Below are 23,879 nucleotides of genomic sequence, written 5' to 3'. Positions count from 1 at the left end.
TGTTAAGGAGCTGTTTATTCTAGCACAGCGTGTATGCGCAATTGGAGGGAGCAAACTGTTGAACAAGCTTTGCTGAACCACGTTGACTATGTTAAGAAGCCGATGTCGGACTATATTGAATGTTTTAATCCTTGAAAGCCATGTTGAACAGAAATGTGGGAGTGTTGTCTTAATTTGTCCATCCCTTATATAATGTATTTTTGGCAAAAAATTCCGCCTTTCTCACTTCTGAGTGAAAGGCAAGGTGTAAAGAAATGCTACAGTTTTAAAATTCCTCCTGTAGGTACAAGTTAGAAACTTTGTACAGCTTTATTATCTATTTACATGTTTTGGGATCTGGTACTATTACTTTGAATGAAGCTACAGTGAAAAGGTGAGAAATGAAGCTACAGTGAAAAGGTGAGACCCAGATCCCTCTTCATCTGGCTGCAGCTAGTTGTGGTCTTCGTCTGCAGGGGGTTAGGATCCAGGAGCTTTTAGCTCTTCCACTCTAACATTATCTGACTACACACCCTAGGTAGAAGAGCGACACTGTGATACACTTTAAGGAAGCAGAATATCAGTATCAGTATTTCTCAAACTGAGAAATGCGTAAGTCCATTAACATTTTTTAACATAACTTCAGGGGTATGTTTATTATAGTATTCCTAAAATGTGTACAAACATAAAACTATGCCCACAGCTTCTATAGAACTATAATATGTACTCTGAACTGATGACTGTTTTGGGGAGTCTAAGTCACTGCTTATGACATGGGTAGCGTTGGGGCTGTCGCAATGATAGGATGTGGGTAGGGATGCTTGATTGTTGGGAAGTGATCCCAGTCTCTGCTGCCTTCACTTAAGTAAGACTGCTGCAAAGCCACTGTGCCTGCAGAGTACTGTGATGTCCCGTGGCCTTTGCTAGAACTGAATACAATTATGAAGTCTGTTCTTTGTTTATTAGCTTATGACACTTAAGGGATTACCACTTGGGAGTCAATGCAATGAATTCTGAAGCAATACCTGGTTAGAAGGTGCTAATGCTGTTTTGTTTTTTAAGATTATGGCTGAGGGGCGCCTGGGTGGCTCAGTGGGTTAAGCCGCTGCCTTCGGCTCAGGTCATGATCTCGGGGTCCTGGGATCGAGTCCCGCATCGGGCTCTCTGCTCAGCAGGGAGCCTGCTTCCCTCTTTCTCTGCCTGCCTCTCCGTCTACTTGTGATTTCTCTCTGTCAAATAAATAAATAAAATCTTTAATAAAAAAAAAAAGATTATGGCTGAAGTCAAAACATTTAGGCATTCTCAGCACTCACAGACTGACATAAACACTGTCCTGATAGGTAAGAGTATGAGACCCACTCGGGGCCCCAGCTGCACCAGCTGCGCTTTGGGGACAAGGAGCTGGCCACTGGAATCTCTGAATGTCCATTTTCTTATCTCTAAGCCCCTCCCAGGGCTGTTGTGAGAACACACAGGAAGCAAGTAAATCTTTTAGCTCAATGCCAGCCATGAAGTCAGCAGGTGTTCAATTGAACCTTTTCCCTGCTTTGAGTGCCGAAGAAGTCATAAATAAAAGAGGAAAGATGGAGGGTTTGAACAATATATTCTTTAAGTGGGTTTTTGGATAGCTTTAGCAGAGTGGATCAGTAAGGGGGAAAGTAGAACAAGGATTATCAGTGGAAGACTCTGACCACTGCCTCTTGCTCACTTTATTTGTCCATTAAAAATTTTGCACACATTAACATGCTGTGCTTTTTGCTAAGATCTAGCACTGGGCAGAAAATACTCTGTTCGCTCAGGTTTGCCCCACATATCTTATTGGAGCATCTAGCAACCTGATACGAATAGGAGAAACAAATCTCTCCAGGCAAACTTTGTCTGTTTATTCAGATGGTTGTAAATAAAATTACCCAGTGCTTATTCCCAAGAAGAACTTAAAAATGATAACCCAAAGGAAGGACAAAAATGCCTCTTCTGGAGAAGATTCTATCTAGCACCCATGAAGTAGGTTTGATAAGCCCCTGAGGTTTTTTTTTTTAAAGATTTTATTTATTTATTTGACACAGAGAGAGAGACAGCAAGAGAGGGAGTATAAGCAGAGAGAGTGGGAGAGGGAAAAGTAGGTTCCCTGCTGAGCAGAGAGCCCCATGCGGGCTCGATCCCAGGACCCTGGGATCATGACCTGAGCCGAAGGCAGATGCTTAGCCGACTGAGCCACTCAGGTGCTCCATCCCTTGAGTTTTTGAGGTAAAACCAAAAACACTTCCTGTGAGCCAAGCATGAGGATATCGTGCCAGTTCTATTATGGAATATCCACGTGTGGCCCTGAAACCAGGCTAAGTTAATGATTACCCTAGCAGTTGATTAAACTGCTTGGTTTCACTAGACTGCAAGCAGTTCACCTGCAGAGGAGTCTCCAAAAAGCAACATGTTCCCTTTGCTCTTTGGGGCTGGACTGGTGGTTCTGAACCTAGTGACTTCTGCTAAGAGCCAGAAGACAGAACCCCTTAGTGGCTCTGGGGACCAGCTGCTCTTCCATGGAGCAGATCGATCTGACTTTGCCATCATGATCCCTCCAGCAGGCACAGAATGCTTCTGGCAATTTGCCCGCCAGACTGGATACTTATATTTCAGTTATGAGGTGAGTACACGGGCTCCTCTCGCCATACTGGGGACTTGTTTTTGTTGTTGTTGTTTGTTTGTTTGTTTCCTTTTGCAAAGTGGGACAGGTTTTATTCAAATACAGGATTCTGGTTGTCTTTATTATGCTGTGATTCCCTACCTGTTAATGAAATGGATCTGCACTTGGATGGAAACTCTTGATGGATGACTAATCACTAAAACATATGGCTTGACTTCTCAAACTGGGGGCAGTTGAGGTGTGCTCAAAGCCATGGGACAAACATACTGCCTCTTCCTGGAGAGGTAATCAAATATATATTAACTCAGATTTGGAGATGAGAGAGAATCCATTTTTATAAAATAATAAAACAATATGGATATGGTACAAAGTTGAATGAAAACTTACACGAACTTTGGAAACAAACTCTGATTATTTCAAAGAAAGATGCTTCAGTTTATGGGGCTGGGAGAGCAACATTTACTCTGCTGCTTTAAGGAGTAATTCTGGCAGACCACAGAATCACTGGCTCAGGATCCCTCTATTTGGTCAGGCAGGCCTCTATTTCTTTGGGAAGGGGAATGTTTTCAAGTTGCCTGTTGATAGGCTAAGTACATTTATCCATCCTGTGGTCTTATACCACAGTGCTCAAGAATGGTGAACTCAATAGTAAAGTCAAAGGCTGTTAATTTCTTTTGTTCTTTGTCTTAGAAACCTGTTAACTTGGGGCCCCTGGGTGGCTCAGTGGGTTAAAGCCTCTGCCTTCGGCTTAGGTCATGATCCCGGGGTCCTGGGATCGAGCCCCACATTGGTTTCTCTGCTCGGCGGGGAGCTTGCCTCCTCCTCCCTCTCTGCCTGCCTCTCTGCCTACTTGTGATCTCTGTCCAAGAAATTAATAAAATATTTTTTAAAATAATTAAAAAAATAAACCTGTTAACTTTCTAAATTTTGTTTACATAGTAAGACTATATTGATCTTATTCCATTGCACTGTAACTCAAAGCTTATTTTAAGTTAGTTTATCAGAGCCTTTTCTTATCTCTCAATTTATAACAGGACAGTAGCTATTAGTAAGCACACTGTAGCATGGGCTTATCAAGATCCAGCTTGAGAAGTGGCTATTGAATGTCCTATTTATTTGCTGTCAAGCAGCAAGTAAGCCCAAGTCTGAGACACCACCAGGGAAGTCAAAACCAAGCAAGTTCAATCAAGAACTCTACAAAAACATACGTATCAATCAATACACACCAGATGGACATTCTGAGGCAGGTCTTCCTAAGAGGAGTGTTACTGGCATTTTGGGTAATTCTTTGTCTTACAATACTGTTTCTAACGTGGTAGGATGTTCAATATTGCTGTCTCTTTCTACTCAACCCCCAACACCACTGTTGTCTCAATCCAAACTCCCAGGGAGGACTGGGCAGTACCATCCCTGATTGAGAACCACTGTGCAGATGATCAGGAATGTCAATCGTGGCATTTAGCTAGCTTTCTGTGATGTAGCAGGGGCTTTTCTCCCTCTTTAATGTGTCTTGGCAGGTGCAGCGGACACTGGGAATGTCACATGACCGACATGTTGCTGCCACTGCACACACCCCACAGGGTTTCCTCATAGACTCCTCTCAGAGTGTTCGAGGCCAGATAAACTTCTCTACCAAAGAAACAGGTCTGTTTTCATCACCAGTTACTGTAATAATCATTAGTTTCTTTGAAACTGGGTCAATAATGAGGAAGTACTGAAATTACTGAAGTACATGAGATGTAAAAGCTCTGGCTTTTTCACAGAGGGATGATCAAACAGTAGGGGGACTAAACAGCTTCAAACACCAAAAACTAGCCTTGAGCACCAACATCAAAACTTTACAGCAGATTGCCAGCAGCAGAGGCAGTCTGTCCCCTGGCAGATTCGGGACAGGGTCTCAAGGTGACTATTTTAACTCCAGAGTCCAGAAGCTCACTTTTATCTCATTGTCTCCATTTGAACAGGTTATGAGAAAGTGACCAAAATAGATCCATTTATAATACAGAATTCCAATTAACAAATTTATTTGAGGACAGCACTTCTTTCTATTCAGAGTACTTGAGGCAGTTACTAAACAGAAGACTCAGAGCGAAAGGTAATGCATCACAGTGAAAATACCCACGTTCCACAACAAAGCACTTCTCCAGTCACCAGAAAATTTATACAGCCAGATCGAGTCTGTCCCCACCTTGGACAACATGGGTCAGTTTTTTGGGTTTTGCTTTTTTCTCTCGAGAGTGAGCAGGAGCACAAGCATGCACATGGGCAAGCACACAAGCAGGGGAAGGACAAAGGGAGAGAGAGAAACAAACTCCCCACTGAGCAGGGAGCCAGACATGAGGCCCAATCCCAGCACCCCAAGCTGAAGACAGATGCTTAACCAACTGAACCACCCAAGTGCCCTCAGCATGGGGTCAGTTTTAACTGCCCTTTCTACCAGCCGGGTATATGAAGAAAGACAATGTTTCTCAACAAGGACATAAAACAATCCTTCATTGTGTAGCACAGGATATTCAGCACTCTAGGTTAGTTAGCACCTTTGGCCCCTACCTGCCAAAACTGCCATCCAATCATTTTGACAAACAAATATGCTGCCACACCTTTCTAATTCCGCTTCTCCCCACTTCCACATACATACAAAGGGTGGCAACCCCCGTTCAGAATCAGCACCAGTATATACCCTAAACCATCGGCTCCTGTACAAACCACCTTGCAGGAAGTTACTCCATTCAGCAGGATAGCTTCTTTCATGCAAACACATCATTTTTTTCTCTAGTCTCAAGTTCAAGATGGTATCCCCCAGTTCTAATGGTGTATAAGAAGCAGGAAAACAACCATGCTCTTAATTTCAGTTCACTTTGTCAAGCAGAAGAGCTTCAATAAGAGATGTGAGAAATATATGTTGAAAAAGACAGAGAAAACGTTTTCAATCTAGTATAGAACTAACTTAAATTTACTTAAATTTATAGAACTAAGTCACTAATATTTGGCAAAACACTATATTGTAATTTGTACTTAGTAAAATAAGTTTCATGGAAGATCATGTAAGGTTTCCACATAAAAAATTGGATCTTTCTACTTCCTAAGTAAAAGGAAGGAAACTACAGTAGCACCTTTAACACTGGTACACATGGGATGCCTGGGTGGCTCAGTTGGTTAAGCGGCTGCCTTCGGCTCAGGTCATGATCCCAGCGTCCTGGGATCGAGTCCCACATCGGGCTCCTTGCTTGGCGGGGAACCTGCTTCTCCCTCTGCCTCTGCCTGCCACTCTGTCTGTCTGTGCTTGCTCTCGCTTCTCTCTCTATGACAAATAAATAAATAAAATCTTTAAAAAAAAAAACACACACAGGGGCACCTGGGTGGCTCAGTGGGTTAAAGCCGCTGCCTTCGGCTCAGGTCGTGATCCCGGGGTCCTGGGATCGAGCCCCGCATCGGGCTTCCTGCTCGGCGGGGAGCCTGCTTCCTCCTCTCTCTCTATCTGCCTGCCTCTCTGCCTACTTGTAATCTGTCAAACAAATAAATAAAAATTAAAAAAAAAAAAAAAAAAAAACACACACACACACACACTGGTACACATGTATCTTCGGGGAAACCTAGAGGGTGTTGGATCAACAAAGGGTGGAGACCAAGCTTTAGTAATGATTCCTACAGGTTTTTATCAGCTTTGTCTAAAGAATCAGCAAAATCACTTTGGTTCGGTACAAGTGTACCTCAATTTTGGAGTCTTCTACGAGGGGCCTGAGATGGACCACAAACAGAAGAATGAAAGAAAACAACTGAATGATACTCTGGATGCCATTGAGGTAACCATTTTGTGGGAGTAACAATATGGAAACATCCTTGGAAATAATATCACCTGAGTGAGTGCTCACCTGGGGAGAAACCAAACAGGCACAGTGATCTGAATCCTTTAATTTTTAGGACTTGGAGCTCTTCAAATTCCTCACTTGTTTTATACAAGGAGTTAGCAAACTCTGGCACACAAACTAAATCTGGTCCATTTCCCGTTGGAATGACCCATTCAGGGGCACTTGGGTGGCCCAGTGGGTTACAACCTCTGCCTTCGGCTCAAGTCATGATCTCAGGGACCTGGGATCAAGCCCCACATCAGGCTCTCTGCTCAGCGGGGAGCCTGCTTCCCTCCCTCTCTGCCTGCCCCTCTGCCTACTTGTGGTTTCTCTCTGTCAAATAAATAAATAAAATCTTAAAAAAAAACACAAAAAAGAGGAATGGCCCATTCACCATTTTAAAGTGTACAATTCTGAGGTTTTTAGTATATTCCCAAGGTCCTGCCACTATCACATCTAATTCCAGAACAGTTTCATCACCCAAAAAGAACTACACCCCTTGGTCACTCTTCCTTCCCCAGGACCCCTCCTAGTCCTCGGCAAGCATTCATTAATCAACTTTGTTTCTATAAATTTGCCTATCCTGTACATTGTATGTATGTATCATACATATAGTGTATGAGTACATACAATGGGACCTGTTTCCAGACTCCTTCACTTAGTGAAGTGTGTTCTCAAAATTAATCCATATTGTAGCATATATTAGTACTTCATTCCCTTTTATGGATGACTAATACTCTCTTGTATGACTGTACCACATTTCGCTTATCCACTCATCAGCTGATAGACATTTAGGTTGTCCACTTTTTGGCTATTATGAATAATGCAGCCATGAACATTTGCATGAAGTTTTTGTGTGAACATGTTTTCATTTCCGTATACCAAGAAGTGGTATAGGGCGCCTGGGTGGCTCAGTGGGTTAAGCCGCTGCCTTCGGCTCAGGTCATGATCTCAGGGTCCTGGGATCGAGTCCCGCATCAGGCTCTCTGCTCAGCAGGGAGCCTGCTTCCTCCTCTCTCTCTCTGCCTGCCTCTCTGCCTACTTGTGATCTCTCTCTGTCAAATAAATAAATAAAATCTTAAAAAAAATTTAAAAAAAAAAAAAAAAAAAAGAAGTGGTATAATCTGCTGGGTCACATGGTCATCTGTTTAACTTTGTAACTCCTGTTCTCCAGTGGCCAAGGCAAGTTACACTCCCACCAGCATATGTGGTTTTAATTTCTCCACATCCTCACCAACATGCCACTGTCTCTTTTATTAATAGTCATCCCAGTGGGTGTGGAGTTGTATCTTGTGGTTTTGAGTTCTGTCTCCCTAATGGCTAAGACCACTGAGCACCTTTTCATGTTTTTTGGGCCATTTGTCTATCTTCTTTGGAGAACTGTCTATTCAAATCCTTTACCTATTTTAAAATTGGGTGGTCTTTTTATTGATGAGGTATAAGTTTTTTTAAATATTCTGGATATAAATCCCTTATCAGATAAGTGATTTGCCAACATTTTCTCCATTCTGTGGGATATCTTTTCACTTTCTTGATAGTATTTTTCAGTGCACAAAAGCCCACTGCCTGTTTCCGCAAATGACACTTCACTGAAACACAGTTATGCTCATTTGACAATTATACACAGCTGCTTCTGTGCTAACAACGGCAGAGTTTGGTAGTTGCAACAGACTGTACTGCCTACAAAACCGAAAATATTTACTATCTGGTCCTTTAATAAGAAGTCTGTAGGCCCTAGTCTTCTACCATATTCGAAGAACAGAAGACATCACCAGAATAGCAATGACATACAGAGTACATACCTAAATCTAGAAATACTGTGAGACACCTGAAAGAGCTTTCTAGTTTCAACATTGAAATTTTTCGTTATAAAATTGTGTCTTTTAGGCAACCCTCCTGGGTCCCCTCCCTTTTCAGGAGCTTTGTGCTATCACTTTGCTACGGCTCAATAAATTTTGCTTTGCTGCTCACCACCCAAAAAAAAAAAAAAAAAAAAACCAGACTTTTTCATATACAGCAAAACCAGCTTTACTAACAACTACAATAACCAACTTACTATGTATCATAAAATTATAAGTAAGCTACTCAACTTCCAGGTAACTTAGATTAGTGCTCGTGAGCACCCAGGTGAGACTAGACAGGAGGTAGGGAGGACCCTCTCTTTACTTCATTTTCTGTCCCACAGGAGAGTACACGGAAGGTGCAGAACAATATCTTCCACATGTGGCGATACTACAACTTTGCCCGTATGAGGAAAATGGCTGACTTTTTCCTTCTCCAATCAAACTATAACTATGTGAACTGGTGGTCAACAGCTCAGAGCCTTGTTATTATTCTTTCTGGAATCCTGCAGCTGTATTTCTTGAAGCGTCTCTTCAATGTCCCAAAGACTACAGACACGAAAAAGCCAAGATGCTAAGCCAAAATGACTACAGCAGCCTAGGCTCTCTTCTTCTGGGGCAGAAGCTCTGTCAAAGTTTTGGTCAAATAAGCTTTGTAGATTACTGGAAAAAATCAATTTATCTTGTTCAAACATCTGAGTCTATTGCTTTCCTTTCCTCTCCAGTTGCCTCAAAATGGCAACAAAATAATAAATGTGCAAGTTTTGATATTAGCTATTACTAAAGTGTGTACCAAATGCTACCATAAAACTACTGTTCAACATACAGCGGTCCCTCAACCTTTACTAAGTCTATCTAGAGGGTTTACACATAACCTTGGGAAGGAGAAGAATTGAAAAAAAAAATGGGACAAAACATATCTGTTTTACATGTTGCATACAAAAACAGGAATTGGTAGACTGCTTTGTTGTAGTTGAAAATTTTATTTTTAGATGTCACCTTTGGAATTTAAAATAAGCAGGAAAAAAGTGTATTTAAAGAAATGCTTTATAATACAGGCAGTTTTTAAAAAACTTAGTGGAATTTTTTCATTAAAAAACATTTTAATAATTCCAAAAATAATTTTGGCAGGCATGGACAAAGGGGGAGGAGCTGAATTATTTCAGTGTCTATGATTAGTGCTTTCTGTCTAGTCCAGTCAGGTAAATAAAGGTTTGTAAGGGAAATCACGTTTTAAGAAATCAAGGTGATGAAAATAACATTAGCCTGGGATCATACCATCTAAGAAAAAGGAGAACAAGAACCAAGATATATCATCAAAACTATACTATAACTACAGGAGATCCTATCCTTAGTAATAGAAATACCCGGTATATACCACATAAAAATAATTCTTACCATTTGTTTAACACCTAACATTTGCCAGGCACTGTGCTAAGTGCTTTACAAATGTGATTTCTAATTCTAAAAACCATTCTTAGGTAGATGGTTAAAGCTGTTTTTCGAAGCAAAAGAAGAAAATAAGCTTATCAAAGTTTAATGACGCCTCTAAAGCCATACAGCTGGCAGGTGTCAGAACCAGGGTTTGAATCCAAGGTTTTCTCCCACACCACACAGAACCTACTATATAGAAAATTGGCAGAACAAATTGCTGTTATTTTATCCAAATTTCATTAGTAAAATCCCATGTGACCTACCATTCTAATATGGTAATATCTGACTTCCATGGTATTAATAAATAATGAAGAAAATCAATTGTGTTCTTATCATGAGTTTGGAAAACAGTGTTATCACAGATAACAATAAGCTAGCTATTCTTGTCCTCAGTTCCAATGACTTAGAACCTGTTACTCAAGACAAGAAGCCCCTTGATTCAAATATAAAACACAGTATTCTATTTAGTCACAAACGCAAAGATCTGAAACACTGTTTTTGAGCCATTTCCGCATAAGAATCCAGCCTGCATTCGTCCATAATAGAATATTAAACTAAGAAGTCCCTGAAGAAGTCACAGTGTTGACAAAATTCAACATGATGATGGAGCCTACACAGACACAGGAAAGAAAGCTAGGCCCTTCCACACAGCCATAAGTCCTTGCGATGATTTCGTTTTAAGTCAAAGTCTCTTCATGCCGCACATATTCCCCAATGTCTGCTTGATGAAATACCACAATCGCCATGGGGTCTACTTTCCTGCAGTCTTGTGTAGACTTTGCTGCCACCCCAAAACCCTGGGATTCAAAAGAAGAGACACTGATTCACTCAAGTCATTCAGTTGGCACGCATTGAGGGGTAGAAATAATGAAGATGAAAAAATACAGTTCTTATCTTTGAGAAATTTGAAAGGTGCTGAAAATTTAGTCTCTAAAGCGCACTGATTGAAAATACATCCTTCTTGATTAAAAAGATACTTGGTTTTTATAACAGCTACCATCTCTACTCACCAAAGGGACGTCTGCCATGGAGTACACCACCACTCCCTGGTACTGACAAGTATTTTCAGTGATTCGACCCAGTCCAGATTTCAACACATGGTTCCCATACAGGAAGGACTGCTCTGCTCCAGGCTTTATCCACACTTTATACTATAAAAAAAAAAAAAACAAAAAACAAAAAACAGAATTAAATCCAAGAGGCATTAAAATCCTACTTGCTGTATCTCTGCACATAAGCCAGCTGCTGGATATGTTGAAAGCATTTTAAGGAAAAGAGAAAAAAATGGATGGTTATCTCAAATTATTCACGCCCTAAAGAGAACTGCCAGAAAGTTCTTTCCTCAACTCTGTAATCTCTCACACGGATAGTTTAAAAGCTCCTTTTCTGGATCCCACTACGCTCTCACCAAAGCCACCAATTTGCTTTTCTTGAGTGGGGTCTGCATAGGCTTTTCTACTCTGCTGGACATAACTAGGACTATGCAACCATACAGCATCCTCATGCCAGAATCCCAACCATGCCCAAGCAGCAAGCCCTGCACACATCCCCACGAGCTGGCACGGACTCCGTGACAGAGAAGCTACCCGATTATCTGCGTTCGGACGTGGCCCTCATCTTTGCCTTCCTTCCTCCCCAGTGGCCGACTGAATACCACCCTACAAACCTTGGCATAGGGTGCAAGGTAATCCAGAGCCGTGATGTGCAACCGGAACTTGTGAGTCTTAGTGAATTTTCCGAAGCAGGTCCCCAGCGACACTAGCTTGTCCCCAGAGATGTTGGCCGCCAACTTCAGGATCTTCTCACTGAAGGGGTAAGGAAGAAGAAGGTGTCAGATGGGAGAAGATGGTGGGACCCAGTTATCCACCCGGGGCTCCTGTCGTCCACCCGGCACCGCCTCACCTCACATAGTACACACGGTCGTTGTGCAGCCTGAAACAGTAGGTGCCGTCGGGCCTGTCGACCAGCAGCTGAAGGTTCTCCCCGATGCTGAAAGCAAAAGGAGGGCTGGAGACAGCGCCCCAACAGCCTCCTCCCGGCCCCGCGTCCCCACTCTACCCGCCACACACACATTTCCCCTTCCCCTCCGTGCGCTCTTACTATTTCGCTATCTTCTCAAACATTACTCGGGTCTCTTCTTCAGTTAAAGGCCGCATTTTCCCGCTGGGTTACAACACCGAATCCGCGTGCCTCAGAGGCCGGAAGCGGAAGTCAGCCGCCGGCCGCTCCCTGGCAACCCCAAAGCCTGCCTCTCTAGCCGCCGTCAATTTGGTCCCTGCCCCAGTGCCCCGCAGCCTGGAGGACCATCGGCAAAGCAAGCGGGCCGGATACGAACCCCCCGCTGCTTCCGGTCCTGGATTCCGAGCCAGCGCCCTCGCAGGGCCGGAGGAGAAGTGACGCTGCTGCTGGAAGATGGCGGCGACGGCGACAGTCGCTTCGTCAACCACGGAGCCTGCCACAACGACGGCCACTGCCGCAGCTCTCGGGGAGGTGGAGGATGAAGGGCTCCTGGCATCGCTGTTCCGAGACCGTTTCCCCGAGGCCCAGTGGCGGGAGCGGCCCGACGTGGGCCGCTACCTCCGGGAGCTGAGCGGCTCCGGGCTGGAGCGGCTGAGACGCGAGCCCGAGCGCTTGGCGGAAGAGCGAGCGCTGCTGCTGCAGCAGACGCGCGACTTGGCCTTTGCCAACTACAAGACCTTCATCCGAGGCGCCGAGTGCACCGAGCGCATCCACCGCCTCTTTGGCGACGTGGAGGCGTCGCTCGGCCGCCTGCTCGACCGCTTGCCCAGCTTCCAGCAGAGCTGCAGGTGCGGCGGGCCTGGCACTAAGGGGGCTTTTAGCAACTGTAATAGCTGACATTTATGACGAAAGAAATAGCTAACACATAGCAGTTACCATGGGTCAGGTGCTCCTCTGAGCATTTTAAAAATCCACTTAAGCTTCATAACAGCTTTCGAGGTAGGTACTGTTATTCCCATTCTATGTATGAGGAAGTTGAGATGGCTTGGGGATTGTCTAGGGGCACTTGGAAGCTAGTAAGCCTGCCCCAAGGCAGGATTGGAAAACAGCTGCACGTCCCTCCCTCACAGGACTGTTGTGAGTACTAGAGAATCCACGCAAAGCACTTATTGGGTCTGACATAGCTAACATTCTACGATCGCCAGCTATAAGCTACACGAGCCGACCACCCAAAGGACAACGAAATCCTTTCATTTGGAGGCAGCAAAAATTATCCAAAAAAATCTCTCCTTTTTATGCCATATTCTGCCTCTTTAGGCCTCAGTCTATTATCCTTAATTCTACCTTTCAGCCTTTCTCGATAAAATTTAAGTTTTGAGTCTTTGGATATTTGACAAGAGCTTCTATACCCTTCCGCCCGCCTTCCTATATAGGGGACTTCATAAAGCAGGTCTCTGTAGTTATGGAGAAGGGAAAACTGTGGAGTTAAAAGTGGAACAACACGCTAAGAAAAGATGAAGAGGCTGAGGGAACTTGAGGGTAAGGTTATAGCTTCTAAGCTGGTTAGGGATCACAAAAAGAATAGCTATTATTAACATTTACTGTGTGTCAGGTTCTGTGTTAAATGCTTTATACACATCATCTCATTTAATCCTCACATGCTTATGAGGTGGGTCCTCCTACTATCTTACCAATAAGGAGAGAATTCAGAGAGCCTAAGTACCCTGCCACTGCTAGTTAAGTGGCAGATCTGGGCTCACAGATTTTTATCATTTATTAATTGTGTGATCTTGGACAAGCCGCTTAGCCTCTCTGGGATTAAAGTTGCCTCAAGGGTGATAGTACTTACCTCACAGGTTTGGTGTGAAGATTAAATCATAAACCATCCAGATCACTGTCCAGTTCATAATAAATTCTTGGTAATTGTAGCTAAGTTTTGGATGTAGAGTAGTGAGCAACCAATATTCTCCTGTCTGTTACTAGGAACTTTGTTAAAGAGGCTGAGGAGATCAGCTCCAACCGCCGGATGAACACCCTGACTCTAAACCGGCACACAGAAATCCTGGAAATCCTGGAGATTCCTCAGCTAATGGACACCTGTGTCCGGAACAGCTATTATGAAGAGGCCTTGGAGCTTGCAGCCTATGTACGCCGACTGGAAAGGAAATATTCCTCCATCCCTGTCATCCAGGTAGCCACACTGCCCCAAAAGGACACAAACTGATGTGTTTTTTTTTGTTTTTTTTTTGTTTTTTTTTTTTAAAGATTTTATTTATTTATTTGAAAGAGAGAGAGTGAGAGAGAACATGAGCAAGGAGAAGGTCAGAGGGAGAAGCAGACTTCCCATGGAGCTGGGAGCCTGATGTGGGACTCGATCCCAGGACTCCAGGATCATGACCTGAGCTGAAGGCAGTCGTCCAACCAACTGAGCCACCCAGGCGCCCAAAACTGATGTTTTTATAATCAGTAATTCTGTGGTTATCACTGAACCTTTAGGCAGAAACCTTAGGGAAATTTTGCACGTTTTATTTTGGTTTCTAGTGGCCAGGCAGGCTTGAACATGAAACATTCATTCATTCATTCAACTGATAAATATTAATCATGTGCCAGGCACTGATCTAGGTCTTGGGGAGACAATGACACAAAGCACAGAAGGTCCTAGATTTCATGAATGTAAGCGGATAGTTGGTAAATAAATAATATGATCCTTTCAGATAATGGTAACTGTCTGAAGGAAATAAACTAGGGAATGGGTAGGAGACTAGGGTATGTACCCTAGGTAGAGTAGTGAAGAAAGGCTCTGCTGGAGAGATAATATTTAAACTGAGACCCAGATGATGAGAAGGAACCAGTCACACAAAGATGTGGGGAAAGAGCAAACCAGAAAGTGGAAAGACCAGGTATAGCAGACTGAGGAGGGAACAAGTTGAGAGTGTTTAAGAAATACAAGGGCGCTTGGGTGGCTCAGTTGGTTAAACAACTGCCTTAAGCTCAGGTCATGAACCTGGAGTCATAGGATCAAGTCCCGTGTTGGCCTCCCTGCTCAGCGAGGAGTCTGTTTCTCCCTCTGACCCTCCCTCCTCTGGTGCATGCTCTCTCTCTCAAATAAATAAATAAAATCTTAAAAAAAAAAAAAAATACAAGGCAGAAAAAGAAAAAAGAAAAAGACAGCCAGTGTGACTGGACTGCAGTGAGCAGACGGACAGAATTAGAAAGCTGCTGAGGCACGACAATTAAACAGGGCTTGTAGGCCACAGTGAATGCGGTATTTGTTGGTAAACCTGTACACATCAACTTTAGGAAATCTTCATATCAGGAAAGCAGTGGGAATGTTGATCTCCAATTATTCAGGGGTAGCGGAATGGGTTCCCGGAAGTGTCATTCCCACTGTGATGTGACCGACTCCCTATATTGTCAGGGCATCGTGAACGAAGTGCGCCAGTCCATGCAGCTGATGCTGAGCCAGCTGATCCAGCAACTAAGAACCAACATCCAGCTCCCCGCCTGCCTCCGTGTCATTAGCTTCCTCCGGTGCATGGATATCTTCACTGAGGCTGAGTTGAGGGTGAAGTTTCTTCAGGCCCGAGATGCTTGGCTCCGTTCCATTCTGACTGCCATCCCCAATGACGATCCCTATTTCCACATCACAAAAACCATTGAGGCCTGCCGTGTCCATCTGTTCGATATCATCACCCAGTACCGTGCCATATTCTCTGATGAGGACCCATTGTTGCCCCCTGCCATGGGTGAGCACACTATAAACGAGAGTGCCATCTTCTATGGCTGGGTGCTACAGAGAGTCTCACAGTTCCTGCAGGTGCTGGAGACCGACCTTTACCGGGGGATTGGTGGTCGTCTAGATTCTCTGCTGGGTCAGTGCATGTACTTTGGGCTGTCCTTCAGCCGGGTCGGGGTTGATTTCCGGGGCCAGTTGGCTCCTGTTTTCCAGCGGGTGGCCATCAGCACTTTCCAGAAGGCAATTCAGGAAGCAGTGGAAAAGTTCGAGGATGAAATGAATTCCTACACCCTCATCTCAGCTCCAACCATCCTGGGCAGCAGTAACCTGCCTGCTGCTGTGCCAGTCACTCAGCCGGGGACCCTGCAGCCACCCATGGTACTCTTGGATTTCCCCCCACTTGCCTGCTTCCTCAACAATATTCTGGTTGCCTTCAATGATCTGCGCCTCTGCTGCCCTGTGGCCCTGGCACAGGAAGTGACTAGGGCCCTGGAGGACGCTCTTGTCAAGGTGAGCACATTCTGCTGGCTCCCTGCTGGGGCTTCTAACAGGTGGCCAGACTTTTGTAAAAAATAAGTCTGTGTGATACGTGGTTGCAGACTTAGGCTTAGTGCGGTTTTAGACTTTTTCTGATTGAGAAGCTCTAGTTAGTCCCCCATGACGGGACCTAAAACAATACATAAAGTGGCTCACCTGTAAAAATGACTGAGTAATGTGTTAGTTTTCTCCTGCTACATAACAAACTTCTACAAACGTAGCAGCCAAGATAACACAGTTCTCGTCTCCCAGTTTCTTTGGATTGGGAGTCCTGGGTTCTCTGCTCAGGATCTCACAAGGCTACAGTCAAAGTATTGGCCAGGCGGCAGTCTCATCTGAAGCCTGGGGTCCCCTTTCAAGCTCATTCATGTTGTTAGATCTCTGTTCTTTGCAATTGTAGGTTTAAGGCCCTTAGGTCCTAGAAGCCACCTCCCTCCATAAAGTGTGGCTTTCTGTTTTAGGCCAACAGAGAGCAACTCTCCTGGGTGAGTCTCTTTTATTTGTAGGGAAATCCTCAACCTTTTTTTAATTTTTTTTTAAGATTTTATTTATTTATTTGACAGAGAGAGATCACAAGTAGGCAGAGAGGCAGGCAGAGAGAGAGAGGAGGAGGAAGCAGGCTCCCTGCTGAGCAGAGAGCCCGATGTGGGACTCGATCCCAGGACCCTGAGATCATGACCTGAGCCGAAGGCAGCGGCTTAACCCACTGAGCCACCCAGGCGCCCTAAACCTTTTTTTTAAAAGGCTTATCTGATTAAGTAGGGCCCAACCAGGATATCCCTTGACTAATTCAAAGTCAACTGATTAGGGGCTTTAATTACATCTGCAAATTTTTCACCTTCGCCATATTAAGTAGGGGTTAGAAACAAGCCACACATTCTGCCTGCAGTCAAGGGGAAGGGATTACACAAAGGCGTGGATACCAGGGGTGGGATTCTTAAGAACCATCTTAGAATTCTACACAATACAAGAAATACTACAACTAATGATCTCCTGTAAAATATCTTTTACATATTTAAACCTTTATATAATGGGATGTTTCTTATGACTTACAGCATCTTACAATTGCTGTCCGCCAGGTGGCAGCTGTGACATGGTTATATAAAATCTTTCTGAGCCCAACTCTCTTACTCTTGGGCTTGCCCGCTTTCATATCTCGAGTGTACTTTTTGCTTTAATAAACTTTCCCACTTGTGTTACTCAAAAAAAAAAAAAAAAAAAAAAAAGTCTGTTCAAGCCCTCCTGAAAGAGGAAGGAAGCATGAGCACTGAAACTTTGTAGTCAATGAATTCAGGTAATAGTAACGCGCTAATGTTTATGTAGAACTTACTTCATTCCAGGTCGTGTTCATTATACTTTATATCTATTGAGAACTGATCCTCACATCCCTAAGAGATAGATCCTGTTGCAGGCCCTACTTTATAAATAAGGAAACTGAGGAACAGGGGGCACAAAGTGTTCAATCACCTCAAAGTCACAAAACCAGCAAGTGGCACAGCTAGGACTTGAACCAGGAACGTCAGCTAGGTTGCTCTTTTATTTTAATGTGGAACTTCTTTTTTAGCTCAGTGTTCTTTTATAATTTTTTAGCGGTCTAGCTTCCTAGAACCTCAGAAGCCTTACTCAGTAAAAATATTTTATAATTTTGCCTCATTTTCCTGGACCCAATATAGTTGTGGTCCATCTCCTGTAGGAATCAAGAACCTTGATGCTCTTCCACTGGAAGTGGAAAGTGTGCCAGTAATGAAACAAGTTGGGTTTGGGTCAAAAATACATCAACGAAGCGAAAGAACTGTGGAGAGACCACAATTCTGAATTTAAACAAGACAGTAATATAATGTACTGTTTGGAATGACTTTCTTTATGAAAACTTGAGGGCTGCATATTTGTGCTTAGTTTCAGGTACCACTGATGGTGATAGTCTAGTGACTGATGGTGCCCCTGTCTCCTAGGTAACCAAAACAATCCTGGCCTTCCATCGCGCAGAAGAGGCTGCTTTCAACAGTGAGGAGCAAGAGCTCTTTGTCCAGTTCTGCACTGTCTTCCTGGAAGACCTTGTTCCTTATTTAAATCGCTGTCTCCAAGTCCTTTTTCCACCAGCTCAGATAGCACAGACCTTAGGTAAGAGAAAGGAGGGGAAAGATCTTGACAACTACTGTATTGACATAATTCATATACTAAATATTTCACCTATTTGTAAAATTCACTGTTTTTTAGTAAGTATACAGATATATACAGCCATTACCACTGTCCAGTTTTAGAACATTTCCATCACCCTAAAAAGAACGCTCTTGTCCAGTGTAGTCATTACCCAATCCCAGTCTTAGCCCCTGACAACCACTAATCTGCCTTCTATTACAACAGATTTGCCTTTTCTGGACATTTCATATAAATGAAATAATACAGTATGTGTGTATCTGGCTAAGTGGAAGAAGCTAGTTACAGGAGAACCACATATTGTATGACTCTATTAATATGAAATGTCCAGAAAAGGTATTTTGAAAAGATTTTTTTCCCCAATCTGTCTTCACTTCGCTGTGGCCACACCAGCAGAGTGGCTCTTGGCAACTTTCCCCCCAGCTTTCTCCCTGGGCCTGGCACAAGGAAGCCAATGCCTTCCGAGGTTCTCTTGGCTCTTAACTCCATCAACCCTCCACCGTGTTGTTCCAGATTACCTTCAAAGTCTCGATTTATAGTATGGTTTTTGGTCCCAAATCACAAAAACGCCTTTCACTGTATGGCATTGTGGAAATTGTGTCTGTTACGTCCTATAATTTTTTTTTTTCCTCTGCGACACATCAATATTTAAATTTGTTAAGCGTTTTTTTCTATTTCACTTTCTCTACCTGTGGGTCAGGCATTCCACCCACTCAGCTCTCCAAGTACGGAAACCTTGGGCATGTGAACATCGGCCTCGTCCAGGAGCCTCTTGCCTTCCTCCTGCCGAAGAGAGAGCTGGTCCTCTGTCTGGATGACAAGGAGCTGGCGCCGGAGCTCGCAGCTCCAGCACCCGCCGCCGAGGAGTCAGGCATGGAACCCGCCGCCGCTGCAGCTCGCCCTGAGGATGCGCAGGAGCAGGCGGACTCCGCTGAGGCGCCGCCGGCTGAGGTCCCGGGTGCGGACACCTAACGGGCGGGGCGGCCAGCGCTTCTGCCGCGCCCGCGGAGAGGTGAGGCCGGCCTTGGAGAGCACGGCGCAGCCCCAGGGGGTAGGCTGCGAAGGCATTCGTGAGCGCATACGAAAGGGGGAACCTCCATGCGTCACGCTTGCAAACGGTTGATTATACATAAAAACACGAAATTCAGTAATAAAGCTGCTGACGTCACGGAGGCGGGCTGCGCTCTTGGGGCCGCGCTCGCGCTTCCGGAAGGCGCGCGAGAACTCGGCTTCCCGGCGTTCCCCGCGACGGGAGCGCTCGCCTACGGCGGCCGGGGAGGGCGCAGGCGACCGGGAGGATCTGTCCCGCGTACCGGGAACCGAATGGGAGCGCCGCTGCTGCTGGGGACGCTCCTGGCGCGGGCGCGTCCCTGCTTGGGACCAGCCCCATCGTGGTCAGGGGGAGCGGCGGGCGGCGGCGCCCGGGGCTGCAGTTCGGCGCCCACCCGGGACAGCCTCGAGGGCCCGGCGCGCCGGCGGTCCTACTGGCGCTATGTGCGGCGTCTGGTGCTGGGCGCGCCCCAGCCGCCCTACCCGCGCGTGTGTCAGGTCGGCGACCCGGCGCTGCGGGCCGTGGCTGGCCCGGTGGAGCCGGCGCAGCTGGCGGGGCCCGAACTGCAGCGGCTGGTGCAGAGGCTGGTGCAGGTGATGCGGAGCCGGCGCTGCGTGGGCCTGAGCGCTCCGCAGCTCGGAGTGCCGCTGCAGGTGCTGGCTTTGGAGTTCCCCGAGGCGCTCTTCCGCGCCTGCCCGCCGCGCCTGCGCGAGGCCCGCCAGATGGAGCCCTTCCCCCTGCGCGTGTTTGTGAACCCCAGTCTGCGGGTGCTAGACAGCCGCCTGGTCACCTTCCCTGAGGGCTGCGAGAGCGTCGCCGGCTTCCTGGCCTGCGTACCCCGCTTCCAGGCCGTGCAGATCTCAGGTGCGGCAGGGGCAGGGCGGTGGCTTTGGGGTGGTTGGGTAAACGCGTGCAGCTCTTCCCCTTTGCCCATGGAAGCGGCGATCTCTGGTCCTATGTAGTTTTCTCAAAGCTCCAGTTAAAAGGCAGGTTTGTGAAGTGCAGGCTCAGCGAAGCCTGCGGGCAGAACCCTGCAGGGGACGTGATTCAAGACTGACTGATGGGGATGGGGGCTAGTGTGACAGCAGAGACAGCTTGTCTGGGACTTGGCTTGGGCTGGGAACGTGGCCTAGTTCCGACAGTACCTCATCATAGGTCCTCTGCTGTGTGCCCTCTCCCTGGCTGTCTCACACACGTACCCTTTTTACCCAATTGGATCTGTCGTGGTGGAATGGGAGAAGTGGGACCCAGCTTTCCCGAGGCCGGGATGATGAACTGTACATGTTTGTCATACCGCAGGATATCTTGTGGAATGTGATTTGTTGCTGGGGTTGGGAAGATTGTTCCTCTTAAGTAGGCCACTTGGTCCAGGTCAGAAAGTAAATGGTATCCCTTAATTTCATAGTGTACCAAGTTGAAAGACTCTTAGGAATTGAAATAAATCAGCAGTACTTCAGAAATGGGAGAAATGTTTAGAAATGAGGCACCTTACAAAGATCATTTCTCATCTCGGCCTCATAGTAAGTCCGGCAACCTATTGTCAGCGTTAGAGCCACATTGAATACTTGGTAATGCACATGGTTGAGGCATCTTTTCTGGGAAGAATAGGGGCTGCTGTCTACATTCCCTTCTATGTTGCCTTCTGTGAACACCAGAGGTAGGGGAAAGGTGAGGAGATTAAAAATGATGCGGTTAAGCATATCCTTAACCAGGCTGTAACTTACTTTGCAGGGCTGGACCCCAAAGGGGAGCAGGTCGTGTGGCAGGCGAGCGGATGGGCAGCCCGAATCATCCAGCACGAGATGGACCACTTGCAGGGCTGCCTGTTCATTGACAAAATGGACAGCAAGACATTTACAAACATCTACTGGATGGAGGTGAATGATTAATTTTTTTCTGCTGCATCTGAGGATTCTGGAAACCAAAACACGGACACTTGGGATTTGAGCTGGGTTTGACTTGCCTGGTATCAACTTGATACTGGTTTGGTCTGACAGAAAACAGTGAATTGCCAAACCAGGTCAGAGGAGTATATCAAAAATGTTTGCCCTGAAATCAGCCATGGACAAAATATTACCTTCAACTTGAGAAGAAAATGAACTCCCCCAAAAGAGTGAACATTTCCTGATGATTTTGTTGGTGGTGATTGGGGAAAATAAATAACCACTCTTAGTAGACATTATTTCATAGACCTGTATAATGTACCCTGAGCCAAGATTTGATAATGACATAATGCCTAATATCTGAAAGCTTTGTTTAAAAATGCAGGTTAAGACTGTGGTTGATCATCTTCACTGAGTTCTTATGTTTACAAAGGGCTTGTATGTGTCTTACCTGCAGAGTCAGTCCTTTGCCTTGAACAGCAGTTTGCTTGTGTAAGTAAAACAGAACAGAATGGTCACAGTTCATGAAGTGTTTAATGACAGTATTAACATGAATGAGTACCTACACATTTTACCGGGGTCACAAGTTTTGGGTGATGATTTCCCTGCTAAGATTTCTTGGGCAGCTGCTGTTTGGCTCATTCTTGTGGTGGAGCTCATGGATCAGGGCTAGGGGAGGGATGATAGTTGAGGAAGCAATGAACCTCTTCCTGTCACAATTAGAAAAGAAACAAAGCAAAACTTGTGCTTCCTGGTCACAATTATTTTTGGAAAAATAAATTAGCATCAACCTGACCAACGATTAGCCTTAAGATACTGTCAGAGTTTTGCAAGATCTAAAGGAACTTGTTTCTCTAGATACTGGTCTTGCCTCATTTTTATGTTGAGTTTTGCAACACAGGTACTCTTACCACAATCCTCAAAATCCTGTTACCCTTGTAGTCAGTCCCGGAAGTTGTTTAGAAAAAACTTGTTTTAAACAGTAGTTAACTAAATGGATCCAGTATGGCTTTCTCGAAACAGACCACCCCATGGGGCCCTACAAGGTCAAGCCAAAGGTAACTGGCTCTCTCTGCATTAAACTTTGGAAGGGTATAGGAGCCAGCACTGCTCCAAGGTCATGTTAGATATTCAGCCACTGGAGAGGTGTGTATACTAAAAACATGGATCCTTAAGAAAATTAGAAGTCAGTGACCCTCCTTTCCTTTTTGGACAATGTTCCTAAGCTCCTGCAGGGTGGCTTCAGAATATTCTGATGCTTCCTTACCTCGCTCTGTGGTTAACGTCCTTACAGATGCCTTTGTAATGTAGATCGGTAACATCTGCCTGCAGCTTTCTGATCTGGGGGCCCGAGAGTATGTGGCTGCTCAGAAAGGACCTTGGAGAAAACCTGAAACTCTGTATTGCTGACATCAGGATGTGCATTACTGTAACCAAATCCACCTAGGAGGATTTGTCCAACTAGCCACTACAGCCTAAAGCCACAAATCTGCATTTCTAATAAAACGTCACCCACCTCAGGGAGATGTATCAGCCACAATAACCACACTCACAAATCATCTTGAGCCAAGGAACATTTCAGAAGTCACCTACCTTAGAAGTCAATTACCAAAGTTGAAAGCCAAGGTAGACAGAAGGTTTGGGACAGAATTCCCAAGTAGGGAGGAGTGAATTTCAGAGTTAGCTTTTAGGGGAGGAAATGCCTCTGGACCTCTGAGTGGTGTTTAACATGGATGGTGAAGGCACACCATCAGTTTGAAGTGACTTCAGCCTCACATGTGAATAGGACAGTCATCACCCTGCATCCTGTCACTGGTGATGGAGAGGCATGACATCTGTGACAGCTGTGACCAGAGCTGTGAAGATGAACCACAGCAGCCTGTTTCTGTTAACCCATGACTTGTCAAGGTGTCTGAGCAATAGAAAGGAAGATTTTAAAAATAAAGCAAGCAAGGACCTGCTTCAAGTAAAGGTGGCTGGAGGTAGAATAAGAAAACACAAGTAGCTAAAAAGAAATCGTACGAGCAGGGCAATGTCCTGTGCTGGCTTCTAGTCCAGTGTTCACAAACAATAACTGCTGGCTGAGGGCACATAACTAAAGTGAGAGCCCTGGGGACTCCTAAGTGACAAAGATGCCAGCCATAGTTGCTGCCAAGGGGTCCCATGGTATTGAGGCAGGGCCGATGTACCCACATTGGAGAGGAGCCCTTGGGCCTGAGCCTTCAAGGAGCCCAACAAAAAGTTGTCACAATTCAGCAGCCATTCCTAACCAAATCAAAGACCACCATGGTGCAAGGCTACTGTGATCTAAGAGTCCGTCACAACATCAGTTCTGGACAGTTTGGGTTCTGGTAAGACCTGGAACAATGATCATGGTTTTTGGAGTCCGAGGGAGCTAGAGGAGCCCGAGGGCAGGCCTTTTGTGTACTCAGGCGCAGAGCCTCCTCTCAGCATTTCTACAGAGCCTAGCGGGGAGGCGGGGAGTTCTCCAGATCAAGAGTCACAAATTCAAACGGCCACAGGAGCTGGGCAGGCAAGCTGAAGGGGTGAGGCAGTCCGTGTGGGGATGGGTGAGCTGGAGAGAGTGTTCTGCCTCTGAACAGGGCAGCCCCCCCGCTCAGCTGTGGCTACTGGTTGCCTAATCTCCCAGAAGCCAGAAATCTGAATTTTTACATCAACTCTTGATTTTTCAGTGTTGGCAGCAAGCCAAACCAAACATAGCTACAGGCCATGTCTGGCCCGCAGGCCTCCCAGTCCGCAGGAAGAACTGTCCAGGTGCCACAGGTGCAAGGCCCCGGCGGGCGGGGTGGGAG

The 23,879-nt window shown here is 45.5% G+C and overlaps 3 protein-coding genes across 6 annotated transcripts; 2 read left to right on the top strand and 1 right to left on the bottom strand.

Moving 5' to 3' along the window:
* The first annotated feature begins 2,367 nt into the window (after positions 1-2,367).
* On the top strand, positions 2,368-9,131 carry TMED6 (transmembrane p24 trafficking protein 6). 2 transcript variants are annotated; one of them, XM_059382440.1, is made up of 4 exons: positions 2,368-2,620; positions 4,144-4,264; positions 6,272-6,423; positions 8,654-9,131. In XM_059382440.1, exons 1-4 carry the CDS (start codon positions 2,408-2,410, stop codon positions 8,885-8,887), a joined length of 720 nt encoding a protein of 239 aa, XP_059238423.1. In that variant the 5' UTR covers positions 2,368-2,407; the 3' UTR covers positions 8,888-9,131. The 2 variants fall into 2 exon arrangements, with proteins under 2 accessions (XP_059238423.1, XP_059238422.1); XM_059382439.1 differs by having other exon boundaries at positions 4,138-4,264; positions 8,654-9,095.
* Positions 9,132-9,340: 209 nt separating this feature from the next.
* NIP7 (nucleolar pre-rRNA processing protein NIP7) lies at positions 9,341-12,009 on the bottom strand. The gene is made up of 5 exons (XM_059382441.1): positions 11,844-12,009; positions 11,646-11,732; positions 11,410-11,548; positions 10,754-10,894; positions 9,341-10,540 (listed from the first exon to the last, which is right to left on the bottom strand). The coding sequence occupies exons 1-5, from the start codon at positions 11,897-11,899 to the stop codon at positions 10,421-10,423; spliced, it is 543 nt and encodes a 180-aa protein (XP_059238424.1). The 5' UTR covers positions 11,900-12,009; the 3' UTR covers positions 9,341-10,420.
* Positions 12,010-12,099: 90 nt separating this feature from the next.
* Positions 12,100-21,589, top strand: COG8 (component of oligomeric golgi complex 8). 3 transcript variants are annotated; one of them, XM_059382435.1, is made up of 7 exons: positions 12,100-12,550; positions 13,686-13,893; positions 15,121-15,948; positions 17,928-18,096; positions 18,833-18,987; positions 19,069-19,090; positions 20,915-21,589. In XM_059382435.1, exons 1-7 carry the CDS (start codon positions 12,156-12,158, stop codon positions 21,070-21,072), a joined length of 1,935 nt encoding a protein of 644 aa, XP_059238418.1. In that variant the 5' UTR covers positions 12,100-12,155; the 3' UTR covers positions 21,073-21,589. The 3 variants fall into 3 exon arrangements, with proteins under 3 accessions (XP_059238418.1, XP_059238417.1, XP_059238416.1); XM_059382434.1 differs by having other exon boundaries at positions 12,101-12,550; positions 18,833-19,144; positions 20,915-21,004; XM_059382433.1 differs by lacking the exon at positions 20,915-21,589 and having other exon boundaries at positions 12,101-12,550; positions 18,833-19,300.
* Positions 21,590-23,879: the final 2,290 nt, after the last annotated feature.

This window comes from Mustela nigripes, chromosome 17 (assembly GCF_022355385.1).
Source record: "Mustela nigripes isolate SB6536 chromosome 17, MUSNIG.SB6536, whole genome shotgun sequence".
Taxonomy (NCBI): Eukaryota; Metazoa; Chordata; class Mammalia; order Carnivora; family Mustelidae; genus Mustela; species Mustela nigripes.
This window is presented reverse-complemented; position numbering and strand designations above follow the sequence as displayed.